Raw genomic sequence first — 24,342 nt, forward strand, 5'->3', positions numbered from 1 at the left:
CTAGCCTTGAGCTGAAGAGCTGAGGGACAGCATCCAGGCCCAGAGATCAGGCCCCACGACCGGACCCCTCTCCCCCCCCCAAATTCAACCTATTAGTCATTTTAAAACATTCAGTTCAGGGCTGTTATATTTAGTGTGTAACTATTACTGCTGTTGAATTTCAAAACAGTTTATATCCTGTTCAGATGGCCACTACCTTTTAAGTAGCTGATTTCCATTCTGCCTTACCTAGCACTAGGTAATTCACATTGAGGACATACCATTTAAACAGAGTGAGGGAACATCTGCCCTTTTGTCACTGGGTTCTTTCATCTAGTTTGTTTTCAAGGTTCATCCACATAGTAGTCCAAGTGAGACTTGGACTACTTGGAGACATCCCTAAAATCTGAAATTCTTTGAAGCCTGGATTTTCTGAGCACCAACATGATTATTACTAGTAGAAAGCTGCACATCTGACCTAATGTGATAGGTCTTGTCAAAATGCAGGTGCACTACAAACATTGGATTGTGTTACCTTTAGTCTGTGTGTGTGTGAATGTATTTGTGTGTGTAAGATATAAATGAGTTTCATATTTAGAATTTGGTTCCAATTGCTAAGATAGCTCATTACACGTATACTAATATTCTAAAATTCAGAAAAATTAGAATCACTTTTGGGTCTCAAGCATTTGAGATAAAGGACACTCAATCTGTATGTGTCAGTGCTTCATTTTTCTTCATTGTCAAATATTCTATTGTATGAACATATACATTTTATCCATCTCATTAATTCTAGTATCACTGATTAATCCTTTTTTAGCTTTAGAAATTACTTTTATTATATTCCTGTGTTCTTGCCCATTCATGTACTAGTTTTTAGGTCACATATTAAGCTATGACATTTTGGGTTAGTAACACAATTTAAAAACACTATTTTAGGCCGGGCTCTGGTGGCTCATGCCTGTAAATCCTAGCTACTGAGGAGGCTGAGATCTGAGGATCACAGTTCAAAGCCAGCCCTGGCAGGAAAGTCCATGAGACTCATCTCCAATTGAGCACCAGAAAACCAGAAGTGGTGCTATGGTTCAAGCAGTAGAGTGCTCATCTTGAGCTGAAGAGCGCAGGAATAGTGCCCAAGCCCAGAGTTCAAGCCCCATGACTGACAGAAAAACAAAAAACAAAAAAAACACACTGTTTTAGCAGTGGTGTATATTTTAATACTTAAAAGTATAGTTCATTCTACCTGGTTTCTTATTGTATATATTTATATTCTTAGTTGACATGGAATGATAGATAGATAGATAGATGTATTTATGTAGCATGTGGTAATTCACTTCATGTATATATCATGTCCAAATCAAGTTATCTTCCACCTCAAACATCGATTATTTCTTTGTGGGGAGAGAAAATTTTCAACATCATTTCTTTGGGCTCCTCTGAAACACACAGTACATTGTAATCATCTAGTCACCTTACTGAGTCATCAAACACCAGAAATTATTCTCCTACCTATAGCTTAGTTTACATTGACTAGCTTTTCTCCATCTCTCCTACCCCTAGAAAAACACTATTCTACTCTCAGCTTATATTACTCTTCTTTCTTAGATATCATTGAATTTCATTAATCTAAATGAACTTTGAAATGCTGATGGGATTTAAAATGAAAATTCATTAAGCTCTGAAAATTAATTTGAAAAAAAATCACACTTTTCCTGGTGGACAAAAAATATTTTCAGGTCTTTTTTTTTTTTTTTTTAAATGAGAGCTCAAACTGAGCTCAGTTTGTACCATACTGCCAAATCCTGAACTTGGTTGTGCTTCTTCTTACCTAACACTTGGCAGTAAGAGGGATGACAGTCCCAGATGCTAAAGCAACTTCAGCAGTAAATAAAAGAACAATAATGATAAAGTTAGACAGGAGTAATTCCAGTACATAAAGTAAACTAAGAGAAACAAATGTACTACCCAGAGAAAAACTGGCACTATAATGAAGTCAGACAGCACTTTTGTGCTCCTTCATCTGGGAAGCAGTGAAATGTTTCTATTTTGGTATCATTATGTAAATCAAAAGGTCAGTCATTTCCATTCATTGCACCATTTAAATTTCTCCTGACAGTAGCAGTTCTCATGTGCAGTTTTTACATTTTCAGATTTTCATTTTTAATATTCAGATCTTGCTGTGACAGAAAATGAAGTCCTCTAATAAGTCCAGGATGGGGTGGGGGGGACTTCTGTGCAGACTTGTTTGTAAAAGTGACCTCTCCTGGAAAGTCCTGTTATATGTATCCACCCCAAGGGAAGTGGCTTCACTTAAAGGATCTTGTATTTAGTTGGGTAAGTTGGATTGAATTCTGTAGTAATGAATTTACAAGACAATATAAATTTCTTTCTCCCTTCCTTTCTTCCTTCCTTCCTTCCTTTCTTTCTTTCTCTTTCTTTCTCTCTTTCTCTCTCTCTTTCTTTCATCCTTCTCCCCTCCCCTCCCCTCTCCCCTTTTCTCCCCTCCCCTCCCCTCTTCTCTCCTTTCCTCTTTTTCATGTATGTGTATGTTGGTCCTAGGGTTTGAATTCAGGTCCTAGGTACTGCCCCAAAGCTTTTTTTTCTCCCAGGCTAGTGCCCTACCACTGAAGTCACAGCCACTTCTGCTCTTTTGATGGTTAATTGGAGATAAGAATCTCACAGACTTTCTTGCTCAGGCTGGCTTCCAACTGAGACCCTCAGCTCTTAGCCTCTAGAGTAGCAAGGATTATAGGCATGAACCACTGGCTCCCAGAAACAATGTAATTTCTTCAGTTTTACAGTAGAAGTTACTAAAATAATGAGAAATGATTCCTGTTTATCATTTACTATGAAGTTTTCTTCTCATATTCATTTTTGCTAATAAAATATAACTATGTACTCTTATGCTATTATAGTGAAATATTGATGATGTCAGTGATATTAAATCTTAAATGTTTTGATAGTTTGTTACATGCCAGGCACTTTTTTAAGTGCTTCTCAAAAGTTTATAAAAAATTTAAATAGTTACTGTGTATGTAGATTTTTATCTTCTAGATCATTGTATGAATGAACTTTTCATGCTTTGCTAATGTGGTAAGTTGATGAAGTAGATGGATTAGAATGATTCTTTGGTACTCTTCCTTCTCTCTGTGGTGTTAGGAAAAATAAGGGAAGGGAAAAGAATGATTCTGTAATTATAAATGGTTCAAGAAGGAAGAGAAAAAAATAGAAAAGTTGTTGAAAGGAAGAAGGATTGGCATACCATTCTTCTAATTCAATTGAGTTTGAAAGGTTGCAAGTAAATGTATGAGAAGTACTAACAATGGTATCTACTACTAATAGTATTTGCTAAGTGTCAGAACTGATCTGTATATTTTCCTGAAAGGATTTCATGCTTTGCAAAGATTATAATCTGATTTCTTTTTTTTGGGGGGTCTGGTCGTGGGGTCTGAACTCTGGGCCTGGGCGCTGTCCCTCAGCTCTTCAGCTCAAGGCTAGCACTCTACCACTTGAGCCATAGCGCCACTTCCGGCTTTTTTCTTTTTGCTTATGTGGTGCTGGGGAATCGAACCCAGGGCCTCAGACATGCAAAGCAAGCGCTCTACCACTGAGCCACCTTCCCAGCCCTATAATCTGATTTCTTAAATAGTAACTTCCCTGTGTTCATTTACAATATTCTGCTATTTGCAGATTAAATGAATTTTGTTGCTCTCACATCCATCTAAGACTCCATAGCAGTAAACCACCAGGAACAGATAATGGGCTTCCCTCTCAAAGCTTTCCTGTTCTGCTCCCAAATACAACACAGAAGTTTATATCTAATTATACAGTGCCTCAAGTTGTATTGTTGTAGCCAAATGCTTTATCTTTGAAATATACTTTTGTCTCCCTTTTGAAACAGGATCTTGCTATGTAGCCCAAGGTAGCCTTTAACTCATAATCCACTTGTCCCAGCCTTTGATTGCTGAGAATATAGGCATGTATAACCATATCTAGCCTTGTTTAAAAGCATTCTAAGTTCAAAAATACACTCTTTTCTTTTCTATTCCTACAAGCATGGTGTTAATTATAAATTACATACTTAAAGATCCTAAATTAGAATCTTCCTGGTACCTTTCTTCACTACCTTTTCTCTCATAAACTCAGTGAGCATAAGATCCATCTACATTTCAACATCATTGAGGACCCTAGTGAGTTTTGGCTGGTATGATTTGTCATTAGTAACACTAACCGTATTGGAACAAAATGGAGAGCTTTTAAAGCCTAAAAATATAAGTGCATGCCCTACCAACTGTCAGTGCAAGGATATCATATACTTCATGGAGTCTCTGGAAAACACAGCACAATCATAAGAGAGTAAGAGTGAAAAAGACAATTAATGTCTTAGCATTATAGGGAAGCACTTCCAACCTCACCCTTATGGGTCTTGGAGAATTGATCATCTCAGTTCTTCTACTGGATCACTAAATCAGGCCATAATAAGGCTTGTTTTTTTTAATCTTCCCACCCTTTATTTTGGGAAAGGGTGGCTCTGGAGTTCAGGATGGGCTGGAACTTGCTATACAGCCTAGACTGGCTTCAAATCACCATCCTCCTTGCCTCGGCCCCATGAGTACTGGAATTACAGATATACACCATACAGATATACTCAGCTGGGAATAAAAGAGTAAAACTATGTTTTTCACTTTTATGCTGTACTGTGAATGGTTAAATGGTTCTAATTATATAACAAGTACAAATTAATTTTTAGTTACTATTAATATAATAGTTTGGTTTTTTGGTGAAGGGGATTGAAATTAACTTTGGTGGGTTCACAAGTTTGTGGTAGCACACATCTGTAATCCAGCTGTGCAGAAGGTGGAGATGAGAGGATTGTGCCATTCTCAAGAAAGCTTGAGACCCTATCTGAAAAATGAGTAAAAGGAAAAGGACTGAGGTGTGGCTTAAATGGTAGAGTGTTCCCAAACAAGTGCTAGGTGTAGCTGCAAACTGCTGTACTACCCACCCATACACACAAAGGAAATTACCTTTATTTAAAAAGTACCAATAGTATTTGAAACTGTTCATTATACATTTAAAGTTATGTTCTCTTACGTTGTAGTTCCTCAGTTTGAAACTGCATGTAGTTACGTGGAGGCTACACTTGAAGAGTTTTTGACCTGGAATGCTGACCAACCTCGTATTTCTGGACCATTTAGAGATTATGATCATTCCAAATTCTGGGCTTATGCTGACTATAAATATTTAATTAGTCTATTTGAAGACAGGGCAGATGTTTTTCAGGTAAGTAATGAAGTCTTTTCCATCTTAGTGAGAACTGGCTCACAAGAAAAGATGGTAAATCCACATCTTCCTGGTATCTTATTCTTTCACTGCTACTTTCTGTCATAAGTAGTCAGTGTGTTTTGGGGGTTTCGCCCAGTGGAGTAGAAGGGTCTGCCTCAGAGACATATGACATTTGGCTCACATAGATGAGCAGCTATGTCAGTTTTCTTACTCATCTTTCCTCACATCCCTCCTTTGCCTTTGAAATGTACTATAAACAGGTGGTGTATAAACCTTATTTCCTCCTAATCTACACAGAAGTTCCTGCTCTGTCAGTGAGGCGGGTAGAGGTGCAAATCTGATTCTGTGAGAGGCATTATTTGGGATGTTACCAGGTATTCAGTAGTGGATAGAGTTCAGAAGTGTGAGAATGAATGAACTGCAGAAGTGAGAATATGGACATTCTTTTCCCTGTGTTGACACTGACCAGGGTTTGCAACCTCAAATGGCCTGTGGTGATTTTGAAGACACCCTGCTCTGGTTTCTGCCTTGTCCTAGGTGTAGGTTGGTAGTGGGAGTGGTCCCATGGAGCTCATTTGGATAACTGTCTTTGCTGGAATCCTTCACTCTGCCCCTGGTTCTCTGGGGAAAAAAAAATCTCTCCCATTCCTGCTCCTCCTACTCACATGGGACAGTGGTTCCTTGGCTCCAGAACAGTTTCTGTTCAGCCTGTAATGTTCTTTTTCTCTGTGAGTTATTAATGTGGATTGCAGATTAAGACCTGTAAAGTAGTAATATATATCAAGTACTTGTCCTTGGTCCTTTTATAAGTGCCTTACATTTAGAATCCTCCCAGTAAATTAATGATTTTAATACTGATCCCCATTTTAAGAAAAATAAGGAACAAAGATTATGCAACCAAGAATGGGTTGCCATGTGTGATCTCCCTCCAGAGCTGTCACTAGCACTGTGCCTTCAACCACATGCAGCTGCCCTGTGGGGCTCTGCAGATGGATAGCACCCTTCTAGCCCAACTGAGTCCCTCTCCTGCTGCCTCCAGTGGTGCTCATTTGACCCCTCCAGTTGTCTGTAGCATCCAAGCATGTCTCCAACGGGCAGGCATGTGACCTGGCCATGAAGTGTGACATAAAAGAAAGCCTTTTGTAAATGTACTGAAATTCCAATTAAGCCCTTAAATGAGGTTTCTGTCAGCTTATAGTGATTCATTCTGCTGTGAACAACCAAATCTATTGAATTTTATCATCTTTCTTCTCAAAGTTTTCAGAGCACCAACTCTTCTTATATCATAAGTACCTAAGTTCTTGTTTTGCTTTCATTATTGTAATTCAGTCAGTTCCCAAATCTAATTTATTATTGTTCTCTACATTGGTATAAAATGGTAGTGAACATTAAAATTGATAGATCTTAAAAATCAATTCATGTGAAATCACATAATAAGCCCATTAAATGTTAAATATAAATATAAATGACACAATTTAAAGAAAGTAAATATATTAAAGTTATATATTATATATTAAAATTATTAATGTCACTAAAAAAGTAGACTTTTATATTTTTATATTTTTTTAATATCTGGCTATTGAAGACGGCCAGATTATCATTTAGGTCGTTGAAATTTGCTGGTGTGTGTGAAGGATATGAAGAAAACCTTGCCTCACATCGATATGCAGCTGAAAAAAAGAGGAGTATTTTAACAGGCTTTTCAGAGAATTGTGGAATTTTTACATATCACACCAAACCTGACACAGTATAGTTTCTTCAAAATTCATTCATCACAGTATAGAATCTGAACCCACAGCAAATAAACCCTTTTTACTCTTCTAATAAAATCCTTGTATAGAATGGATTTTTTTTTCTACTCCTGGGCTTTGGTCTCTGAACCTGGGTGCTGTCCCTAAGCGTCTTTTGCTCAAGACTGGTGCTCTACCATTTGAGCTACAGCACCATTTCTGGTTTTTTCTGTGGTTAATTAATTTCTTCCCAGGCTGGCTTTGAACCTCGATCCTCAGATCTCAGCCTCCTGAGTAGCTAGGATTATAGGCATGAGCCACCAGTGCCCAGCTCTAGAAAGGATCTTTTGTAATGTCACACACTGGCAATTGGGATGAAGTTGGTTTACTGCGTTGTATAGATCTTCCAGATGTTGATACATGGGTATACTGACACTCTTCATTATTTAAAAGTCACGTTTGTTAATATTACACAATTATCATGAGAAAAATCTTTAGCATTAAGCTTTCAATGTCATGTATCTGAAGGTACAGTTCTCAAGATTGTTTTCATTCAGCTAAAAATATTTCTCTTGTAATTTATTCTTCACTTAGATTGTTTAGAACTATAATGTCTAATTTATAAATATTTTGGGATTTTCTAACTTATCTAATTGATTTCTAATTTCATCTTGTTCTGGCCAAAAAATATACTTTGTTTTATTTTAGTCCTTTGAAATTTAGGAAACTTGTTTTATGGCCCAAATATAGTTAATATTGATAAATGTTCCCTATACACTTGAAAATAATATGTACTCTATTGTGTGGAGTGTCTTATAAATGTCAATTAAGTCAGGCTGATGGTTCAAATCTATATCCGTACTGATTTCTCTACGTATTTGTTACCCATTATGTAGGGAGTGGTGCTGACCTCCTTCCCACCCCCCAGCTATACTTACCTTTTTGCCTTTTCATTGTAGATTGGTTCAAGTTTTGTTTCATATATAAACTTATTAGATTCATATATACATTTAAGATTATGATGGCCTCTGGATTGATATTTTATTATGATGAAATGACCCTCTCTGCCTTGGGTTCTTCTTTGTTCTGATGCTTATCTTGTTTAGTTTGCCTTTGATCAATATTAGTATGAGAAGGGAATAATTAGAACACAATCTGCTTTTATAAAATTCTAGAAGTGGCAAACTAATTTATAGTTACAGAAAAGTTGTTAGTGGTTATTTGAGAATGAGGGAGGAGATAGATATGTGTTATGAGAGGATACTGGGAAACCTTTAGGTATGATCAGATGTCATTTCAATTGTAATGGGTTTTCAGGTTTGTATATATACATGCAAAAATTATATACATGAAAAAGCATAAATATAAATAATGCACATGTCATATTTATATATAAATTATATGTAAAATTACATATATATGCATATGACAAATATATATGCAAAAACTGGTCAGATTATATACCTTAAATCTTTAAATATATGCTGCTTATAGTACACCATTTATACCCCAATAAAGAATACAGTGCTACTAGTACATTTTGGTCCCACTGTCTTAACAATAACAAATCGCTATTCGTGTTTCACCATGAGTGTAAATATAAACATAGTAATGTAAGCAAATAACATTTTAATAGTCTTATGAAAATAGTTTTGACCTCACAAATCCCTTGAGTCTCCAAGAAGCTCTGGTATAATTATTGTGTAATTATTATATCCTAATGCTGACTCCTAATTCTACAACAGTTCCTTATGAAAATACTCTTTATGCCATGCTCCACTTAAATATTAAAATGTGTTTATTATGTTCATAGCATTTCATGATTTAAAGGTTGTGTATGACAGCATTTAAGGCCCTCTCTGGTGATGCATACCTGTAAGTCCCTATCTAGTCTCCTCACTACGGCTGGACATTCTACATTCCTTCTCCCCTCTGGCCTATGGTCATGCCCTTTTCAGTTTCTATGTGATAGGTTCTACTTTCTAGCACCTGGCTCAAATTCTGTCCAGGCTATCAAACTTCACCTACCACACCTACATCCATTTCCCCTTGCTTTCAATATGCCCAATGTGTTTTATTTGAATTGTTACTGAAATAGTTCATGACATAAAACATTGTGTCTTGTTCCTATAATAATATTTTAAACTCTTTGGGCTATATCTAATGCTTTTTTATTCCCCCAAACTATTAACATGGTGCTAAAGTATAACGGATTTGAGAATAGTTTCATGTGTATTTTTTCTCCTAGTCTTATCATTTCTTGCTTTGACATTTCTTTAGTCTTTAGAGCCCTTTAGAAAATGTTTTGATTTACACCTCTGACCTCACTCTTACCAGCTTTTCTTTGGCATCTTATGTAGGTAATCAAGTATAGTATTTGTCAATCAATAAGGCATTCTTTTTTATCCTTAGCCTTCTACTGGTTTAATGTTTTTACTCACTAATTTGCCTTGAATTCCCCGTCTAATAGCTCTTCTCTTCTATAAAGTAAATTCATCTACTGTATAACATTTAAATTTAAATATATGAATACATATACTGACAAATGTATTGATAGGGTTGGAGAGTAATGTGGTAATCTTACAAGTAGCTTAAAATTATGATTTTGATATTTAAGTGATTTTGTGTATTGAAGTAGTCTCATTAGTTTTCAGTTATGCACCATATCATTGCCTAACCCAAGTAAACCATTTTTGAACACGTTGTCCTCTTCTACTAAAGGCAGATAGTGAGTTTGTGACAGCAGTAAGATTTTTTTAAATCTCTGACTCATTAGGCAAGAATGATGTCTTAACTTTTTCAGTTATCAATGAGTATCCTTGTAGTTAAGGCAATTTAGAATTAACACATGTAGTGCAGCATATGCAAGGCCCAGAACTGCAAAGAAAGGATCACTTTTTAGCAAAAGGCAGTTTTCTCCCAAGAATATTTTTCAGGTAGTTCCCATTTTATGTTATTATTCGGATTGGCTTCAGAGAATCAGGAGCCTTAATAAGCCACTAAGATACATAATCCTTACATGCAATAAATAGGTTAGTTGTAACCTGCTTTGGACTTTATGACATAGCTATGAAGGAATGTTGAATTTAAGCAGGTGATTTGATAATGATTATAAGAGTCTAATGACCAATGATTTTTTTTTGGTGTGTGTGTGTGTGTGTGTGTGTGTGTGAGTGAGTGTGATTACATGTGTGTATGTGAACACACGAGCTTGCACGCTACTATCAGGACTTGAACTCAGTTTCTCAGCCCTTTCTTGTTTGGCTTTCTTGCTCACAGCAATTCTGCCATTTGAGCCATGTCTCCACTCTGTCATTTTGCTAGTTAATTGGAGACAGAATCTCATAGACTTCTGTTCAGCTTGGTTGGAACCTTGAGCCTCCTGAGTAGGTAGGATGACAGGTGTGAGCCACAAACACTTACTTCAGTGATGACACTGGCTTTTTGATGAAGCAAATTGGCATGTTAGAATTTTGCTTTTCATCTAACCTATCAGTGAGTATAGAGTTAATTATCTCTTTTCTGTTTATATACCTGAAGGTAACTTTTTAAATTTTATTTATGTATTTATGTATTTATTTTGTTGGTTGTGGAGCTTGAACTCTGGGCATGGGTGCTGCCCCTCAACTCTTCAGCTCAAGGCTACCACTCTACCACTTGAGCCACAGTGTCACTTCCAGCTTTTTCTGTTTATGTGGTGCTAAGGGCCTTATGCATACAAAGCAAGTATGCTACCACTGAGCCACCTTCCCATTAAAAGGAGAGCCTAATGCCCATAGCTCATACTTGTAATCCTAGCTACTCAGAATGTTGAAATATGAGGATCACAATTCAAAGCCAGCCAGGGCAGGATTAACTCCAGTTAACCACCAGAAAACCAGAAGTGGCACTGTGATTCAAAGTGGTGTAGAGCTCTAGCCCTGAACAAAATTGCTCAGGGACAGTGCCCTGGCCCTGAGTTCAAGCCCCACAACCAACAACAACAACAAAAGGAAAGAAAGAAGAGAAAAAAAAAGAGACTTAAGTATTTGCTAATATGTAACATCCTTTGAAGGATTCAAATTTAAACTGAAGTATTCATCCATATAAGGAACATGATATATCAGTGGTTCATATATCAGATTCTGTGTGATCTTTGTGGACCTGAAATGTAAATTTGACATGTCTATAATTACCTTCATGTGTAGTTAAAAAAAAATTAGAATGTCCATAGTCTAAAGCAAAGGAGATTTAAACAGATGTGTATCTAATGTGTCACTCATGACTATACTGGAAGATATAGTGAACCAATGAGGTACTTTCACTTGCCTAGGAGAAAAAGATTCTAGGAAAACATTTAGATTAAATTTCACTGAATCCAACCTTTTACATTTAACATGTAGAAATAAGGGCTTAATACTATACATATATATATAAATTATACATAAATATATTTATATAAAATCATGATAAGCCATGAGTGTATGCTGGAAGTAACTCAATTTTTGAAAACAATAAACAGCTCTTGATAAAATTATAAAAACAAAGTATTATTCATCCTTAAGTTATTTAGTATCTACTCTTCTGGAAAATTCAATATATATTAAAATCATGCAAACTGTCTTTGGTGATAAGTTAAATAGCATTCTAATCTGGGTAATTACAAACAGATTTTTCAGCATTGTGCAAACTGTGCATGTTGCACCTTTTTTGTTGTGTTGAGCTACATCTTAGGCCCCCATCCATTTAGTGCCAGTGGTGCTCCTTTCCAATATGTGTGACAACCAGAACTGTCTACACATTGTTTTACACATTGTTCCACAGCACCATTAAGAGGACAGTACTGTTCCTTAATTTCTCTATATGTTAAATAGATAAAACTACTTTCAGTCTGAAGATTAAATGAGATGTAGGCCTAGTCTACTGTAAGATTCAATAAATAGGTTGAGAAGACTTGATAGCAGTTGAAAATAGCTGTCTAGCTGTGAAGTTAGGATGGATAAAACACAAGACACCAGGCAAAAACCAGTAAGATTAAATTTAAGGGGGATAAATGTAGGGCTCCATGGATGTTGCCTAAAAGCTGTTTGCAAATCAAAGCTAAAGATAAAATTAGTCAACAGTTCAAAAGACAATACAAGAAGGCCCCACATTAGCCTTGGTGTAGTTCAATTGCTTAAAAATAAAAGCACTGTCTGCCAGTGCATTATAGTATGATAGCCCAATACAATCCATGTCCAAGGTACTACCCAGGCTTCCATTTGTAGCCACTTTTCTTTTGACAAAGAAGTTAAAATAGAACTTCTTAGAGAAAAAAAACATAATGCTTCCACTTGTAGGTTAAAAAAAAAAAGGAAAAGCATGGCATTTTTTCAGGTAATTTAAAGACAATAATTTTGGGAGAAAAGATACTTATTCTCTGTATCTATATAAAGCAGAACTGAGCAGGGCACCAGTGGCTCATGCCTGTAATCCTAGTTACTCAGGAGTCTGAGGGTCATGGTTCGAAGCCAGCCTAGGCAGAAAGGTCCCCGTAAGACTCTTATCTCCAATAAACTACTCAAAAAAAAAAAAAAAAGCCAGAAGTGACTTTGTGGCTCTAGTGATAAAGTGCTAGCCTTGAGCCCAGGCCCTGAGTTTAAGCCCTAGTTGGCGGGGAAGGGGGAGAAGGAAGCAAGCAGATCTGAGATACTCCTGGAAGCTACAGGAAGACATACTGATTTTGTAGAAAGCTGTCAACCAGACACTTGGTTGTTCTTTCTCAGGGATGCAATAAAATAGCATTTTCCAGGGATGGATAATGTCTAGAGACTTGTCCAGCTTTTGAATGGATGTCAGAGTAGATTCCTGGATGTGTTGCCACACCAAGCACATACAGTAGCCCTAACTAGGTTCCCTGTTCTTACAAAGACTCAAGGAAGATTCCCTTTTGTCCTGGATTGTTTCAGACATTTCACTACCCATAAATAGCTGGACTCAACTGGGAAGGAAATCTCAGCGCGTGTGCTCTTTCGCTATCTTTCTCACTCTCTTGCACACTCTCTTTCTCTCTCTCCCTCTCTTCTCTCCTCTCCTCTTGTCTCCTTTCTTCTCTCTTCCTTCTAATCTCTCTCTATTTCTGTTTCCTCCACATACACACACACTCTCTCTCAAGAAAGCGTCTTTTTATTGCTCAGGTTGGCCTTGAGTTAGCTACTTAGCCCAAGCAGACCTCAAACCTATCATTCTCCTTTCTTAGCCTCCTGAATGCTAGGATTATAGGCATGTGCCACCACACCAGTAAAAATCCAGACCTTTTTTTGGCGATTGTGGGGCTTAGAACTCTGGGCCTGAGTGCTGTCCCTCAGCTCTAATGCTCAAGGCAAGCACTCTACCTCTTGAGCCACAGTGCCACTTGTGGTTTTCTGGTGGTTAATTAGAGATAAGAGTCGCACAGACTTTCCTGCCCAGCCTGGCTTTGATCCATGATCCTCAGATCTCAGCCTCCTGAGTAGCTAGGATTACAGGTGTGAGCCACTGGCACCCAACCCAGACTTAACAGACTCTGGAGTCAGGCCCTGGTGGCTTACACCCATAATCCTAGCTAATCAGGAGGCTGAGAGCTAAGGATTGTCATTTAGAGCCAGATGGGTCAGAATAGCTTTGAGACTCTTACCTTCAGTTAACCAACAAAAAGCTAGAAGTAGAGGTATGGCTCAAGTGATTGAGTGCCAGCCTTGAGCAAAAAAGCCAAGTGAAAGTAAGAGGTCCTGAGTGGAAGTCCCAGTAGCATTACAAGAAAAAAAAAAAAAGCTGTATGACATCCCTAGTTGGAGATTCTGCTTTAGTTTTAGTAGATATGAACTACAGCTCTGGCACGTTAGTTTTAAAAGACTGCTAGTCTTTTGGAGAGAAGGCTTCTTAATGAGGTCATAAAAGTACAAAAGTAATAAATTGTTTATATCCACAAATATTGGTACTGCTTCAAGGACCCAGGGGTCCTAAGTTGAGCTTCAGCCATATTTCCACTGCACTTCTTGCCTGAACCATTCTTCCCCCAGGTGGCTGCAGAATTGCACCTGTTGTTTAGTGTCTGCAACAGATGTAAGCTTCATCTGGATGGGATTTTGTTTTGATTTGTTTGGTCACTGGTTGATCACAAGCCTCCAGAAAAGTTCATGGCATGATGTTAAGTAGTCAGTAAATGTTTGTTGAGTGACTCCTAGAAGTGAGGTTACTTTTGCTTTTCTTTTTTTGCTTAAAATAAAATTCATGGCCTGCCCTGGACACTGTACCTCTTCTATCTGTAGCTTTCTCTATATCAGGAACTATATATAAGTGGATATGCAAAAGAAATGCTCAACTCTGGCATAACAGATAACTGGTTTGTTCTTGATGGATTATAATTTTATTTCAAAACAGGACGTGATATGGTCTGACTTTGGATTTCCTGGAAGAAATGGACAAGAGAGTACCTTGTGGATTGGCTCCCTGGGAGCCCATACCCCCTGTCATCTGGACTCTTATGGTTGCAACTTAGTATTCCAGGTACAAGGAAGGTAATGCATATGTTTGCAAGTTTGTGCTTGAGTGTGATGTGAGCAAACAGAAAAGGAATGGCAGGATTCTGCGTCTTAGTCACAGCTTCATCCTGTCCATCTGCTTTGTGCCTGGCATAGCTTTTCCACCATGTTCTCTCTTTCCCATGTGAAGTGAGGGGAACAATTGAATTGGTTTCTGTGTCTTAACCATGATCAGAATTGTCTCCAGAGTTCCCAGTTCAGCTGGCCCTAGCTTTCTCTTAAGACTATTTATGTGTGTGCTTTGAGTAGCACACAGGAGGCTCACAGGAGGTTTCCCTGTGTTCCTTGGACCTCTCAAGGGGTAGTCAGGGCACCTGTTCCTTCTCAACTGTAGTTTTTGCCCTCCAGTTGACCCAACACCATATATTATTGCCATAGATCAGTTTTTGTTGTTGTTGTTTTAATCTTCATCTGTCTGTTGTCCCTATGAAATAAAGGGGCTAAAAGTCTGTGGTATATTATGTGTGTGCTGGTACTGGGGCTTGAACTCAGTTATTTCTGTGTTTCCCGCCACCCCCCCACCCACAACTGGTGTTCTGTCTCTCAAGCCTTACCTCCAGTTCAGTTTTCCTCAACAGGGATCCCCTTGAAACCATATGCCTATACACTGTAGTTTTTTTTTAAGTTGTTGTTATCATTGATACTTGATTTTTCTTTGAGACAAGATCTTGTTATGTAGCTAAGGCTAGCCTAGAACTCACTATGTAGCCAAGGCAAGTTCTTAACTCCTAATTTTCCTGCCTCAGCCTCCTGGTTGTTGGGATTAGAGCACACCTAACTACTGTAGAGTTTAACTAGAAGGTTAGTTAACTTCTTCTGTTAGCAGTATATGAATTTCCTCCTATTTAGTTTCATGATTTTAACAGTGCTACAAATGCATTTATATGTTTTGATAAGATGTAATAAGATGAATTGTCGAAAACCATAGTAAAAAATGTAAACTTGATAAAACAATCCTTTTTCTGTATTATTACCATTACTATTGTTATTATCATTGTCATTATTAATTTCTGCAGTCCTGGATTATGAACTCTGGACCTTATGCTTGCTAGATAAGCATTCTGTCACTTGAGCCACATTTTAGGCCTTTTGGGGCTCCTATTTATACCCAGGCTGACCTAAACTATGATCCTGAATACAGGGGGTGAGCTTAATCTTTGGATATAAAATGACTACCTGATTTTTTTTGACTGTTTGTTTGCTTTGTTGTTGAACTGAATCAGGACCTTGTGCATGCTAGGCAAGCACTTTACCACTGAGCTACATCCCTAACCCATGACTATCTGATAGATAGATATTCATTACATCAGAAAGAACAAAACTCGAACCAAGGAGAAAAACACATGAGAAGGAAAACTTTGATCTGAGATAGGAATGAGTCTTCCCAGCAAGGAAAGAGACTGGCCAGGGTCATGAGATACCTACTATCAGTGAGTCATTTTCAGCAAATGAGTTAGAGAGCAGCTCTGAGTAAGAGGCCAGGAGGACGCTGACAATATGTTCCTTGGTTTTGAACTTGAAGGAGTAAAAATGAACATTGATTTGCTAATTTCTTACCTATTTGTCTCAAGTTGAGAACACTAACTTGTATCTTCTTTTTTCTTGGTATTAGGAAAAGATGGCATCTCTTTCCTCCTGAAGATACACCTTTCCTTTATCCAACCCGAATCCCATATGAAGAATCTAGTGTGTTCAGTAAAGTCAATGTGGTCAATCCTGATTTACAACGTTTCCCTCAGTTCCAGAAAGCTCAGAGACATGTGGTCACGCTGTGCCCAGGACAGGTAATGACCTCTCTGTCAGAGGACACCATTGTGTCACCCTGGTGCCATGTGCTTGCCCTCAGTGCAGACATGAATGGTTTCCTCGGGGCTGGGAAGGTGGCTCAGTGGTAGAGCGCTTGCCTTGCATGCATGAGGCCCTGGGTTCGATTCCCCAGCACCGCATAAGCAAAAATTTAAAAAAAATTTTTAAAAAGTTTTTTTAAGAAAAAGAATGGTTTCCTCCTGCTGTTCTGCTGTTCTGAGGTAGCTGTCTCATCTGTAACAGGTGACGGAAACATAGCGCCTCCTGTGGGTGAGGAAAGTAGACTTCGAAGGAAGACAGCCCACAAAACCATTTTCATTCAGGTTAAGAGAAAATTTCAAGGCACAGTTACCAGAACATTTTTTCACAGTTCATGTCTGTTCAGGTGTAGCAGAATTAAACCCAGACACATAAATGTGCATTGGAATGCATTTGGATAGTCAGCCAACAGAGGCAGAATGAATTGAGAATAGTTTGGTTTTGAGAAAGAATGGGTGACTATTTCTAGCATTTCTAGTTCTGTGACCCTGTGGGTAAAAATTCCCTTACAATATTAGCACTTGCTGAATGATGGTTTACTCTGAAAGATCTTGGGTTGTTTGTTTTGTTGTGTGTGTGTGAACGTGTGCATGCGTGCGTGCGCATGGTTATGATTTGAGGCAGGGTCTTGCTATATATCCCTTCTTGCCCCCAAATTTTGGTCATGCTGCCTCCATCTCCACATGGGATTACAGGCATATATTCCCATACTCCGCTTCTTTATCTCTTGAAGAGACTTAACACCCTTAGTTCTCCCTCTCCATTGCCTGTATACCTTCCATCACTCCCATGTGTAAAATATACTACATGTATTTATTCATTTCATTCATTTACCGGTTAATCACATTGGGTATTATGAACATTGGGTATTATCAACATTACTGTTAGGAACTTTCCTGTGTTAGCTGTTGGAGAAATCCTTTGTTTTCAAGCCTCTTGGGTACATACTTAGGAGTAGAATTAATGCCTCATATAGTTTGTTTGTCTGTGTTTTTCACAGTGACTCTCCCATTTTACATTCTTACAAGTAATAGATGAAGATTCCGTTTCTTCATATCTCCAACACTTGCTGCTTTTTATTACTGTAATTCTTTTTTTGTTTGTTTGTTTGTTTGTTTTTGGGGGGGTTGGTCATGGGGCCTGAACTCTGGGCCTGGGCGCTGTCCCTCAGCTCTTCAGCTCAAGGCTAGCGCTCTACCACTTGGGCCAAGCACCACTCCGGCTTTTTTCTTTTTGCTTATGTGGTGCTGAGGAATCGAACCCAGGGCCTCAGGCATGCAAGGCAAGCGCTCTACCACTGAGCCACCTTCCCAGTCCCTATTACTGTAATTCTTATAGCTTTCTAATGGGTATAAACTAGTTTCTAGTTCATTTTTTATTTCATCTTTAATAGCCAAATTTAAATGATGGGTTTGTCTTGTATCAGGTTTGTTTTTTTTAATCCTGTTTGTTCTTTAATTCACCATAAGATGGCTCTCTCTCACCACTTTATTATGCTAGGATATTCATGACTTCTTTATTAGTCAGCTTGCTGTCACTGTAATGACAGGAAAAAAAAATACCTGAGAAAATCAGTTTAATGAAAAAGAAGCATGCCAGTGGCTTATTCCTGTAATCCTACCTACTCAAGAAGCTTATCTCTAAGAACCATAGTTCAAAGACATCTTGGGCAGAAAAATCTGTGAGACTCTTATCTCCAATTAACCAGTAAGAAGTTGGAAGTAAGGGTATGGCTCAAGTGATAAAGATCCATTTTTGAGTAAAAGAGCCAAGTGAAATTACAAGGCCCTGAGTCCAAGCCTCAGTAGTAGAGCACAAAAAAATCCATCCATCCATATATATGTATATATGTAACTTATTTTGCCTCAGAAGTTTTGTTTCATGGATGTTTAGCTGTGTTGCTTTGGGCCTTGGCAGCACAGTACATTGTGATGGGAGTATGCCATGGAGTTGAGTGCTTACCTCTTATCAGCAGGCAACAAAAGAGGATGGAAGGGCTGGGCACCAGTGGCACATGCCTGTAATCCTAGCTACTCAGGAGGCTGAGATCGGAGGAACACAGTTCAAAGCCAGCCCGGGCAAGAAAAGCTGTCAGTCTCTTATCTCCAATTAACCACCAAAAGACTGGGAAGTGGCGCTGTGGCTCCAATAGTAGAGCGCTTGCCTTGAGCTGAAGAGCTGAGGAACAGTGCCCAGGCCCAGAGTTCAAGCCCCACAACCGACAGAAAGAAAAAAAAAAAAGAAGACAGAAGGGACTGTGTCTCATTATTCTTTCCTGGGCAGCCCTCAGTGACCTAACGTCTACCTATTCATGGTTGTACCACCCCTACACATTGCCAACCAAACCTTCAACTCCAGGAAAAACCACCTCTACTCATTGTCCCTCATATGCTCCTATGAGCAATTATCTTACCATTTCTTACCCAAGTGCCACTAATTTTCTCATTCCAAAGCCTAAAAGCTGCCCATTACCTCCATGATCCTTGACTCTGCCCATTACTTTTCAGTCTAGTGACCCTCCCTATCTAGATCTTAAACACTCAGTAAATGGACCATCTGAGAATATTCTTCACAGACTCTCCTAATGTCACAATTTTAACCATCCTTTTATTCAGAACTTCTTAGCATAAATTCTAACACCTATAGGTTAAAACCCACTAATTTTCTCTGAATTCAGGACCTTCACTGGGCCTCATTTTTTCTCCTCTCTTACTGCCCGGCACCTCCTGGGCAGTAGTGGCACTGACCTTGCTGGGTCTCAGCAGTGCCAGCTTTTCTCCTTCCTAACATAGTCTCATTCTTTTCTTTGTCCAGTTCCTCCCCTTGTTCTGATTCAAGTCAGTCTTTCTCTGGACCTCTTACTCTTGACTGCCCTAGTTGAGGCCTGCCTCTTCTACTTGGAGACTTCTCACATTTACCATTTCTATAATGGCACCCACTAGTCCATTATTTTCTCACCAGCTGGCTCTTGAACTGTAAAATGACGGAAGAGAAGTCCTCTATTTTCATATTTCTCAGATTTTTTTCCTCTGCTTTCTCAGAATTTGGACAATTGTTTTGCAGCAGAAAGGAGGAAAAATTAGACTCTCAAAAGCCTTCAGTAAAATGTAAATGTAGACAATGGCATTAAGAAGAGTAGAAAAGCTGGCTCAATTTAAAAAAATGACAAGGAAAAACAGATTATGGGGTTTTTGTTTGTTTCCTCTTTCCTTCAATACCGTGGGTTTTTTTGGTGTTTCTTCTTTCCTAGCAGCCTCATCAGATCTGACTGACATAAAAATGAAACATCCCATAATTGTGCTATTTTTTGTTTGGTTTTCAGGTTCTGTTTGTTCCCAGACACTGGTGGCATTACGTAGAATCCATCGATCCTGTCAGCGTCAGTATAAATTCATGGATTGAGCTGGTACTTTTTTGTTGTTCTTTTAAAAATAAAATCTCTGCGCTGAAGATACACAATTTGGTCATGAATTTGCTGGCCAATACACCAGGATGACCTTGTTTGGACTGCAGTGTTTTTGTCCCTGTCCCCAAACTCCCTGAGGTATTATTGTTCCTTGTTTCAGGGCCTCAGAGTCCCTCCCCCCAACCCCCAAGATAGTATCTGCCTATGACTCTCCAAGATCATGAGGGAGGGGTTGACAAAATGGCTTCCTTCTCAAATACTAGCCTGCCAAAAGAGGCACAATAGAGTCCCTGCACTGGATTTAAGGCTTGAAAGAACTGTGGGCTTATCCATTCGCTAGTGATTGCAGTCTGCTTGCTAGAGTCCCCTGGATTACCTGTGGTTGTGGCTTAGGTTTACACTGTCCACATGGGAGCTGAGGTTGGAGCTTTGGACTGTTTCCTAATTTTTTCTGTGTCATCTTTCTGTTTCTCTGTGGGTTTTCAGATGTCCAGTTACTTCTTTTGTGACTTCCTAGGCTCTTTCTCTTTTTCTCTTTGGGTCATAGTCTCTCCTGACTGGTACTCGCACCTTTTCATTCATGTAGTCAAACGGAATAAGCATCTGTTCTACCACCTGACCCTGTCCATTCTCTTTCTACATCAGTATCTATATATCTATATTAATTACGTATATTACAGATGTCAGGTTGTGGTTTTCCCCCTTTTATGTTTTTGATTAATAGGAGTTGGTGCTTTTGTTGTCATTTATCATTAATGCTACAGTGTATACACGTAGTAGCTTGGGAGAGCTATGTTTGGATGGCTACCCACTTCTCCTTCATACCCCCAGTCAAAGGGATCTAACACAGATATTCTGCATAGTAAACTCTGTATTGCTGATCTGCTCTCCCAGCCTGTTCACCTCATTCTTAGAGTGAAGCGTGTTTACAACTTTTCTCTGACCCTCAAATAATTTGCTTTTCTAATTCCATAAGAGGTATTCTTTTGTGTGATGATACTTTTTGAAAATGTTAAACATGTTAAAGAATGGGGGGGAAGCACAAAGGTGGCTTATACTGAAGGCATATGACTTACTGACAAAATACACATTTAAATTTGCCTATTGGTCTATTCTACATCTGTTCCAGATGGCAGATGATACTGAATACAAATATCATGGTTCTGCCATTAGCATATTCATTCTGTCACAAAGCTTGAATTAATGAGAACAGAGAACACTGTTAAAAGAGTCTATATTCTCTTTTAGACCAAAAAGTGAAAGACGAGTGCTTAAGAGATTTGTTGTTGGAAGTGGTTCTGTGGCTCAAGCCATAGAGCACTCACCTTGAGTTGAAGAGCACAGGGACAGAGCACAAGCCCAGAGTTCAAGCCCCAGGACTGACCAAAAAAAAAAAAGAGGTTTGTTGTTGTTGTTGTGTTTTTTTAATCTAACTTAGGAAGAAGACCACCTAGCCCGAGTGGAAGAGGCAATCACCCGGATGCTGGTGTGTGCACTGAAAACTGCGGAGAACCCACACAACGCCAGTGCCTGGCTAAACCCTACTGAGGTAGGCGGTTCTGGATTTCATTGTGGCTTTGGATTCCTATGGTGAATCAGCCTACATAATACATTCATTTTTACTTTCCCTAAGTGTATGCTAGCATCCTGAAGGGTTTGTCTTTATCCTCAGGTGGAAGAAACATCCCATGAAGTCAATTGCCACTATTTAAATGGAGCTGTTTCTGCCTTTTTTGACCATTACAGAGCATCTAAAGTAGGAGAAATTCAAGTAGTAGGAACACATGGGGAGAACCTCAGAAAGGATGAACTAAACATGAACAGCCCCATGGAGGTAAAGGACACACACAGCCAGAGTGTAACCATGGGAACCACAACGCAGGGGGCAGCAGGCCCCTTTGGTCCTCATCTGGTGCTTGTCACACCAAGCTCTGAAGAACTCCCTTCAGAAAGAAGAGACGTATTTGAAAGCAATGGCAGAGGATTTGTCTGCAAAGATGAGGAACTCTTTCCAAAACCATCCTGCACCAGGAGGCAACTGATGATCAAACAACGTGAAAATGCTGTGGTGGAGTCAATTGCCTCTAACAGCACCACGGCCCCTCCCTCAGTGTTCATCTCCACAGACGACTTGCTGGACTGTGTGGTGAATCCACAAGTAACCAGAATGGTGGCACAACTTTTGATACAAGGGAAAAAAATATGATTCTATTAAAGGATGTCTTTCTAAATAATATGAAAAAGTATTTTTTAAACATTGTTTTCTGTGATTTTTATTCCTGTTTTTCTTAGCAGAATCTCACTATATGAGATTATGAATTCAGAAGCTGACTTTAACCTCATAATTCTCTCCTGTCTCTTAGGCTCCTGAGTGTTAGGATTACAAGTGTGTAACTCAATTTCAGTTTGTAGTCAGGTGCATTGCTCTTTTAGTAAGCTTGCTGTCCTAGGTTCCTTTTACTTTCCTCCTCCATCTCATCCTTCCAGACTACCTTAATTGTAATTTCCCAGTATTCCCAGCAGGAAGCAACCTCCATCAGCTTCATCCTGGGATCAATCTGCTGCTTGTTTTTATGAAGAAAGTTTATTGGAAGACCTATTCCATGCTTTGCATTTTATATTATCTATGGCACCTTTAGAAGTGCAGTGGCAGAGTTACATCATCACAGAGACTGTATAGTATAGAAAATCAAATATATTCACAATCTATCCCTTTGCAGAAAATGTAAAGCATTCAAGTATACTGTTTCTAGGAGAGGACTTGAACAGAATCATGTCAGTCTGTCTCTAATTCAGGATAGTACATTATATAATTATTCTTTTTTCATTTTAATTGTTATTATAAAGGAGATATATAGAGTACATAAGTCAGGTAAAGAGCACGTTTCTTTTTGGACAGTGTCACCCCTTCCCTTACCCTCTCCCAGTTTTTCCCTCACATCCTCACTCACAAGTTGTATAATTCATTTTCAATATAGGGTCTAGTGAGTACCACCGCTGCATTTGTTCACCCTTTGTCCCTCCATTTCTGTGCTTCCCCTTACCCTCCCAAAGACAGATAGCTGTGTGGTTATTCTAAGAACTAAGTTGGTCCAAGGCCAACCAAAGAACATGCTAGACTAACCACTGTGTATTTACCCATTTATTTGACCATTCATTGTCTGTCTTCCCCAATCAGAATGTAATAACTCCACAAGGGTATGGTTCTTGGTGACATATGTTCATTATTTGACTGAGAAAATATGATAGAAATCTTTGTCAGTACTTCATCAAATGCTTTGGGGCAGAATATGTTGTGGCCAATGGTAAAAAGTGCTGTAACTTTTTTTTGACATGTTCCTATTGTAGAAATTTATCTATCTTTTCAGATAACTCCTGTTTGCTATTTATGGCTTATTAGCCAAACTCAATTCAGTATGCAAGAATCCACATAGACTAGAATAGAAAAGGATAGAACTTCAAAATTATCTGTACATAATTTCAGTGAATTATAATAGTAAGCCTAAGTAGTATTTCCTGAAACTTTTCAGAAAAGTATTCTTTTTTGTGATAAGTATATTTATCATAAGGCTTTTTCAGTTAGTCTTCATAGGTACTTGGCCTGATACAGAAAGTACTTAGGATAGACAGAGATAAGAAAAATGAAAGTTCCGCTGAGACAAAGCCTCTCATTCCACTTAGTTTTTGACCTGCAGAGACCTCACGAGAAAGTTAAGGCCTTGGTATAAAAGGACCAGTGACTCACACCTGTAATCCTAGCTACTCAGAAGGCTGACATCTGGGAATTGTAGTTCAAAGCAAGCCCAGGCAGAAAAGTCGGTGAGACTCTTATCGCCAATTAAGCAAAGGAAGTGGCGCTGTGGCTTAAGTGATAAAGCGTTTGCCTTTAGCTGAAGAGGTCAGGGACAGTGCCTAGGCCCAGAGTTCAAGCCCCACGACTGAAGGGGGGAAAAAAGAAAAAGAGGCAGTGGAAACCAAATCCAGAGGAAATAAATAGGCAAGGAAATATGGGGGTGTCTCACATATCATCTGAAATATTTTGAGGCAGTGGCATCATTGGAGGCCATGTTCTTCAGTGAAAGACTGGATGTGACAGGCAGTAAAGACTCCGTAGCTGGTTCTAAGGATTCCTGTTTAGCTGACCTCAGACAAAGAACCTTCTTGCACTCTGAGCATGTCTCCTCAGCCTTTGGATATACTATTTACATTTTAGGACTAATCATGGGAATAAAATAATGCATAAAAAGCACTTATTCTATCACCTGCATAAACGAGGTATTTAATGAGTGATGTTCAAATCTGCAATTTCCCTGAGGAATTAGGAAAAACAATTTTGCCATTGCATAGGTATTAGCAAAATAGCAATATGACTGCTTAATTCCTTTGGTTATACACAAGGCTTTAAAATCATCCAAAGCTAGGCTGCCAAGGGAAATAAGGCATTTAATAAACCTTAGAGTTGGGGCTGGGAAGGTGGCTCAGTGGCAGAGTGCTTGCCTTGCATGCCTGAGGCCCTGGGTTCGATTCCTCAGCACCACATAAGCAAAAAGAAAAA

General features: G+C 38.7%; 1 protein-coding gene across 1 annotated transcript; it reads left to right on the top strand.

Annotated features, from left to right (window-relative positions):
• The first annotated feature begins 5,061 nt into the window (after positions 1-5,061).
• Hspbap1 (HSPB (heat shock 27kDa) associated protein 1) lies at positions 5,062-21,993 on the top strand. The gene is made up of 6 exons (XM_013019328.1): positions 5,062-5,262; positions 14,376-14,512; positions 16,149-16,320; positions 19,704-19,787; positions 21,226-21,336; positions 21,460-21,993. Exons 1-6 carry the CDS (start codon positions 5,062-5,064, stop codon positions 21,991-21,993), a joined length of 1,239 nt encoding a protein of 412 aa, XP_012874782.1.
• The last annotated feature ends 2,349 nt before the right edge of the window (positions 21,994-24,342 follow it).

This window comes from Dipodomys ordii, unplaced genomic scaffold (assembly GCF_000151885.1).
Source record: "Dipodomys ordii isolate 6190 unplaced genomic scaffold, Dord_2.0 Scaffold45, whole genome shotgun sequence".
Taxonomy (NCBI): domain Eukaryota; kingdom Metazoa; phylum Chordata; class Mammalia; order Rodentia; family Heteromyidae; genus Dipodomys; species Dipodomys ordii.

Excerpts from the sequence above, each read along its gene's own strand:
- Hspbap1 (XM_013019328.1), top strand. The coding sequence starts at position 5,062 with ATGTTCTCTTACGTTGTAGTTCCTCAGTTTGAAACTGCATGTAGTTAC. Across the intron at positions 5,263-14,375 it reads ACAGGGCAGATGTTTTTCAG|GACGTGATATGGTCTGACTT; the intron begins GTAAGTAATGAA and ends ATTTCAAAACAG. Across the intron at positions 16,321-19,703 it reads TCACGCTGTGCCCAGGACAG|GTTCTGTTTGTTCCCAGACA; the intron begins GTAATGACCTCT and ends TTTGGTTTTCAG.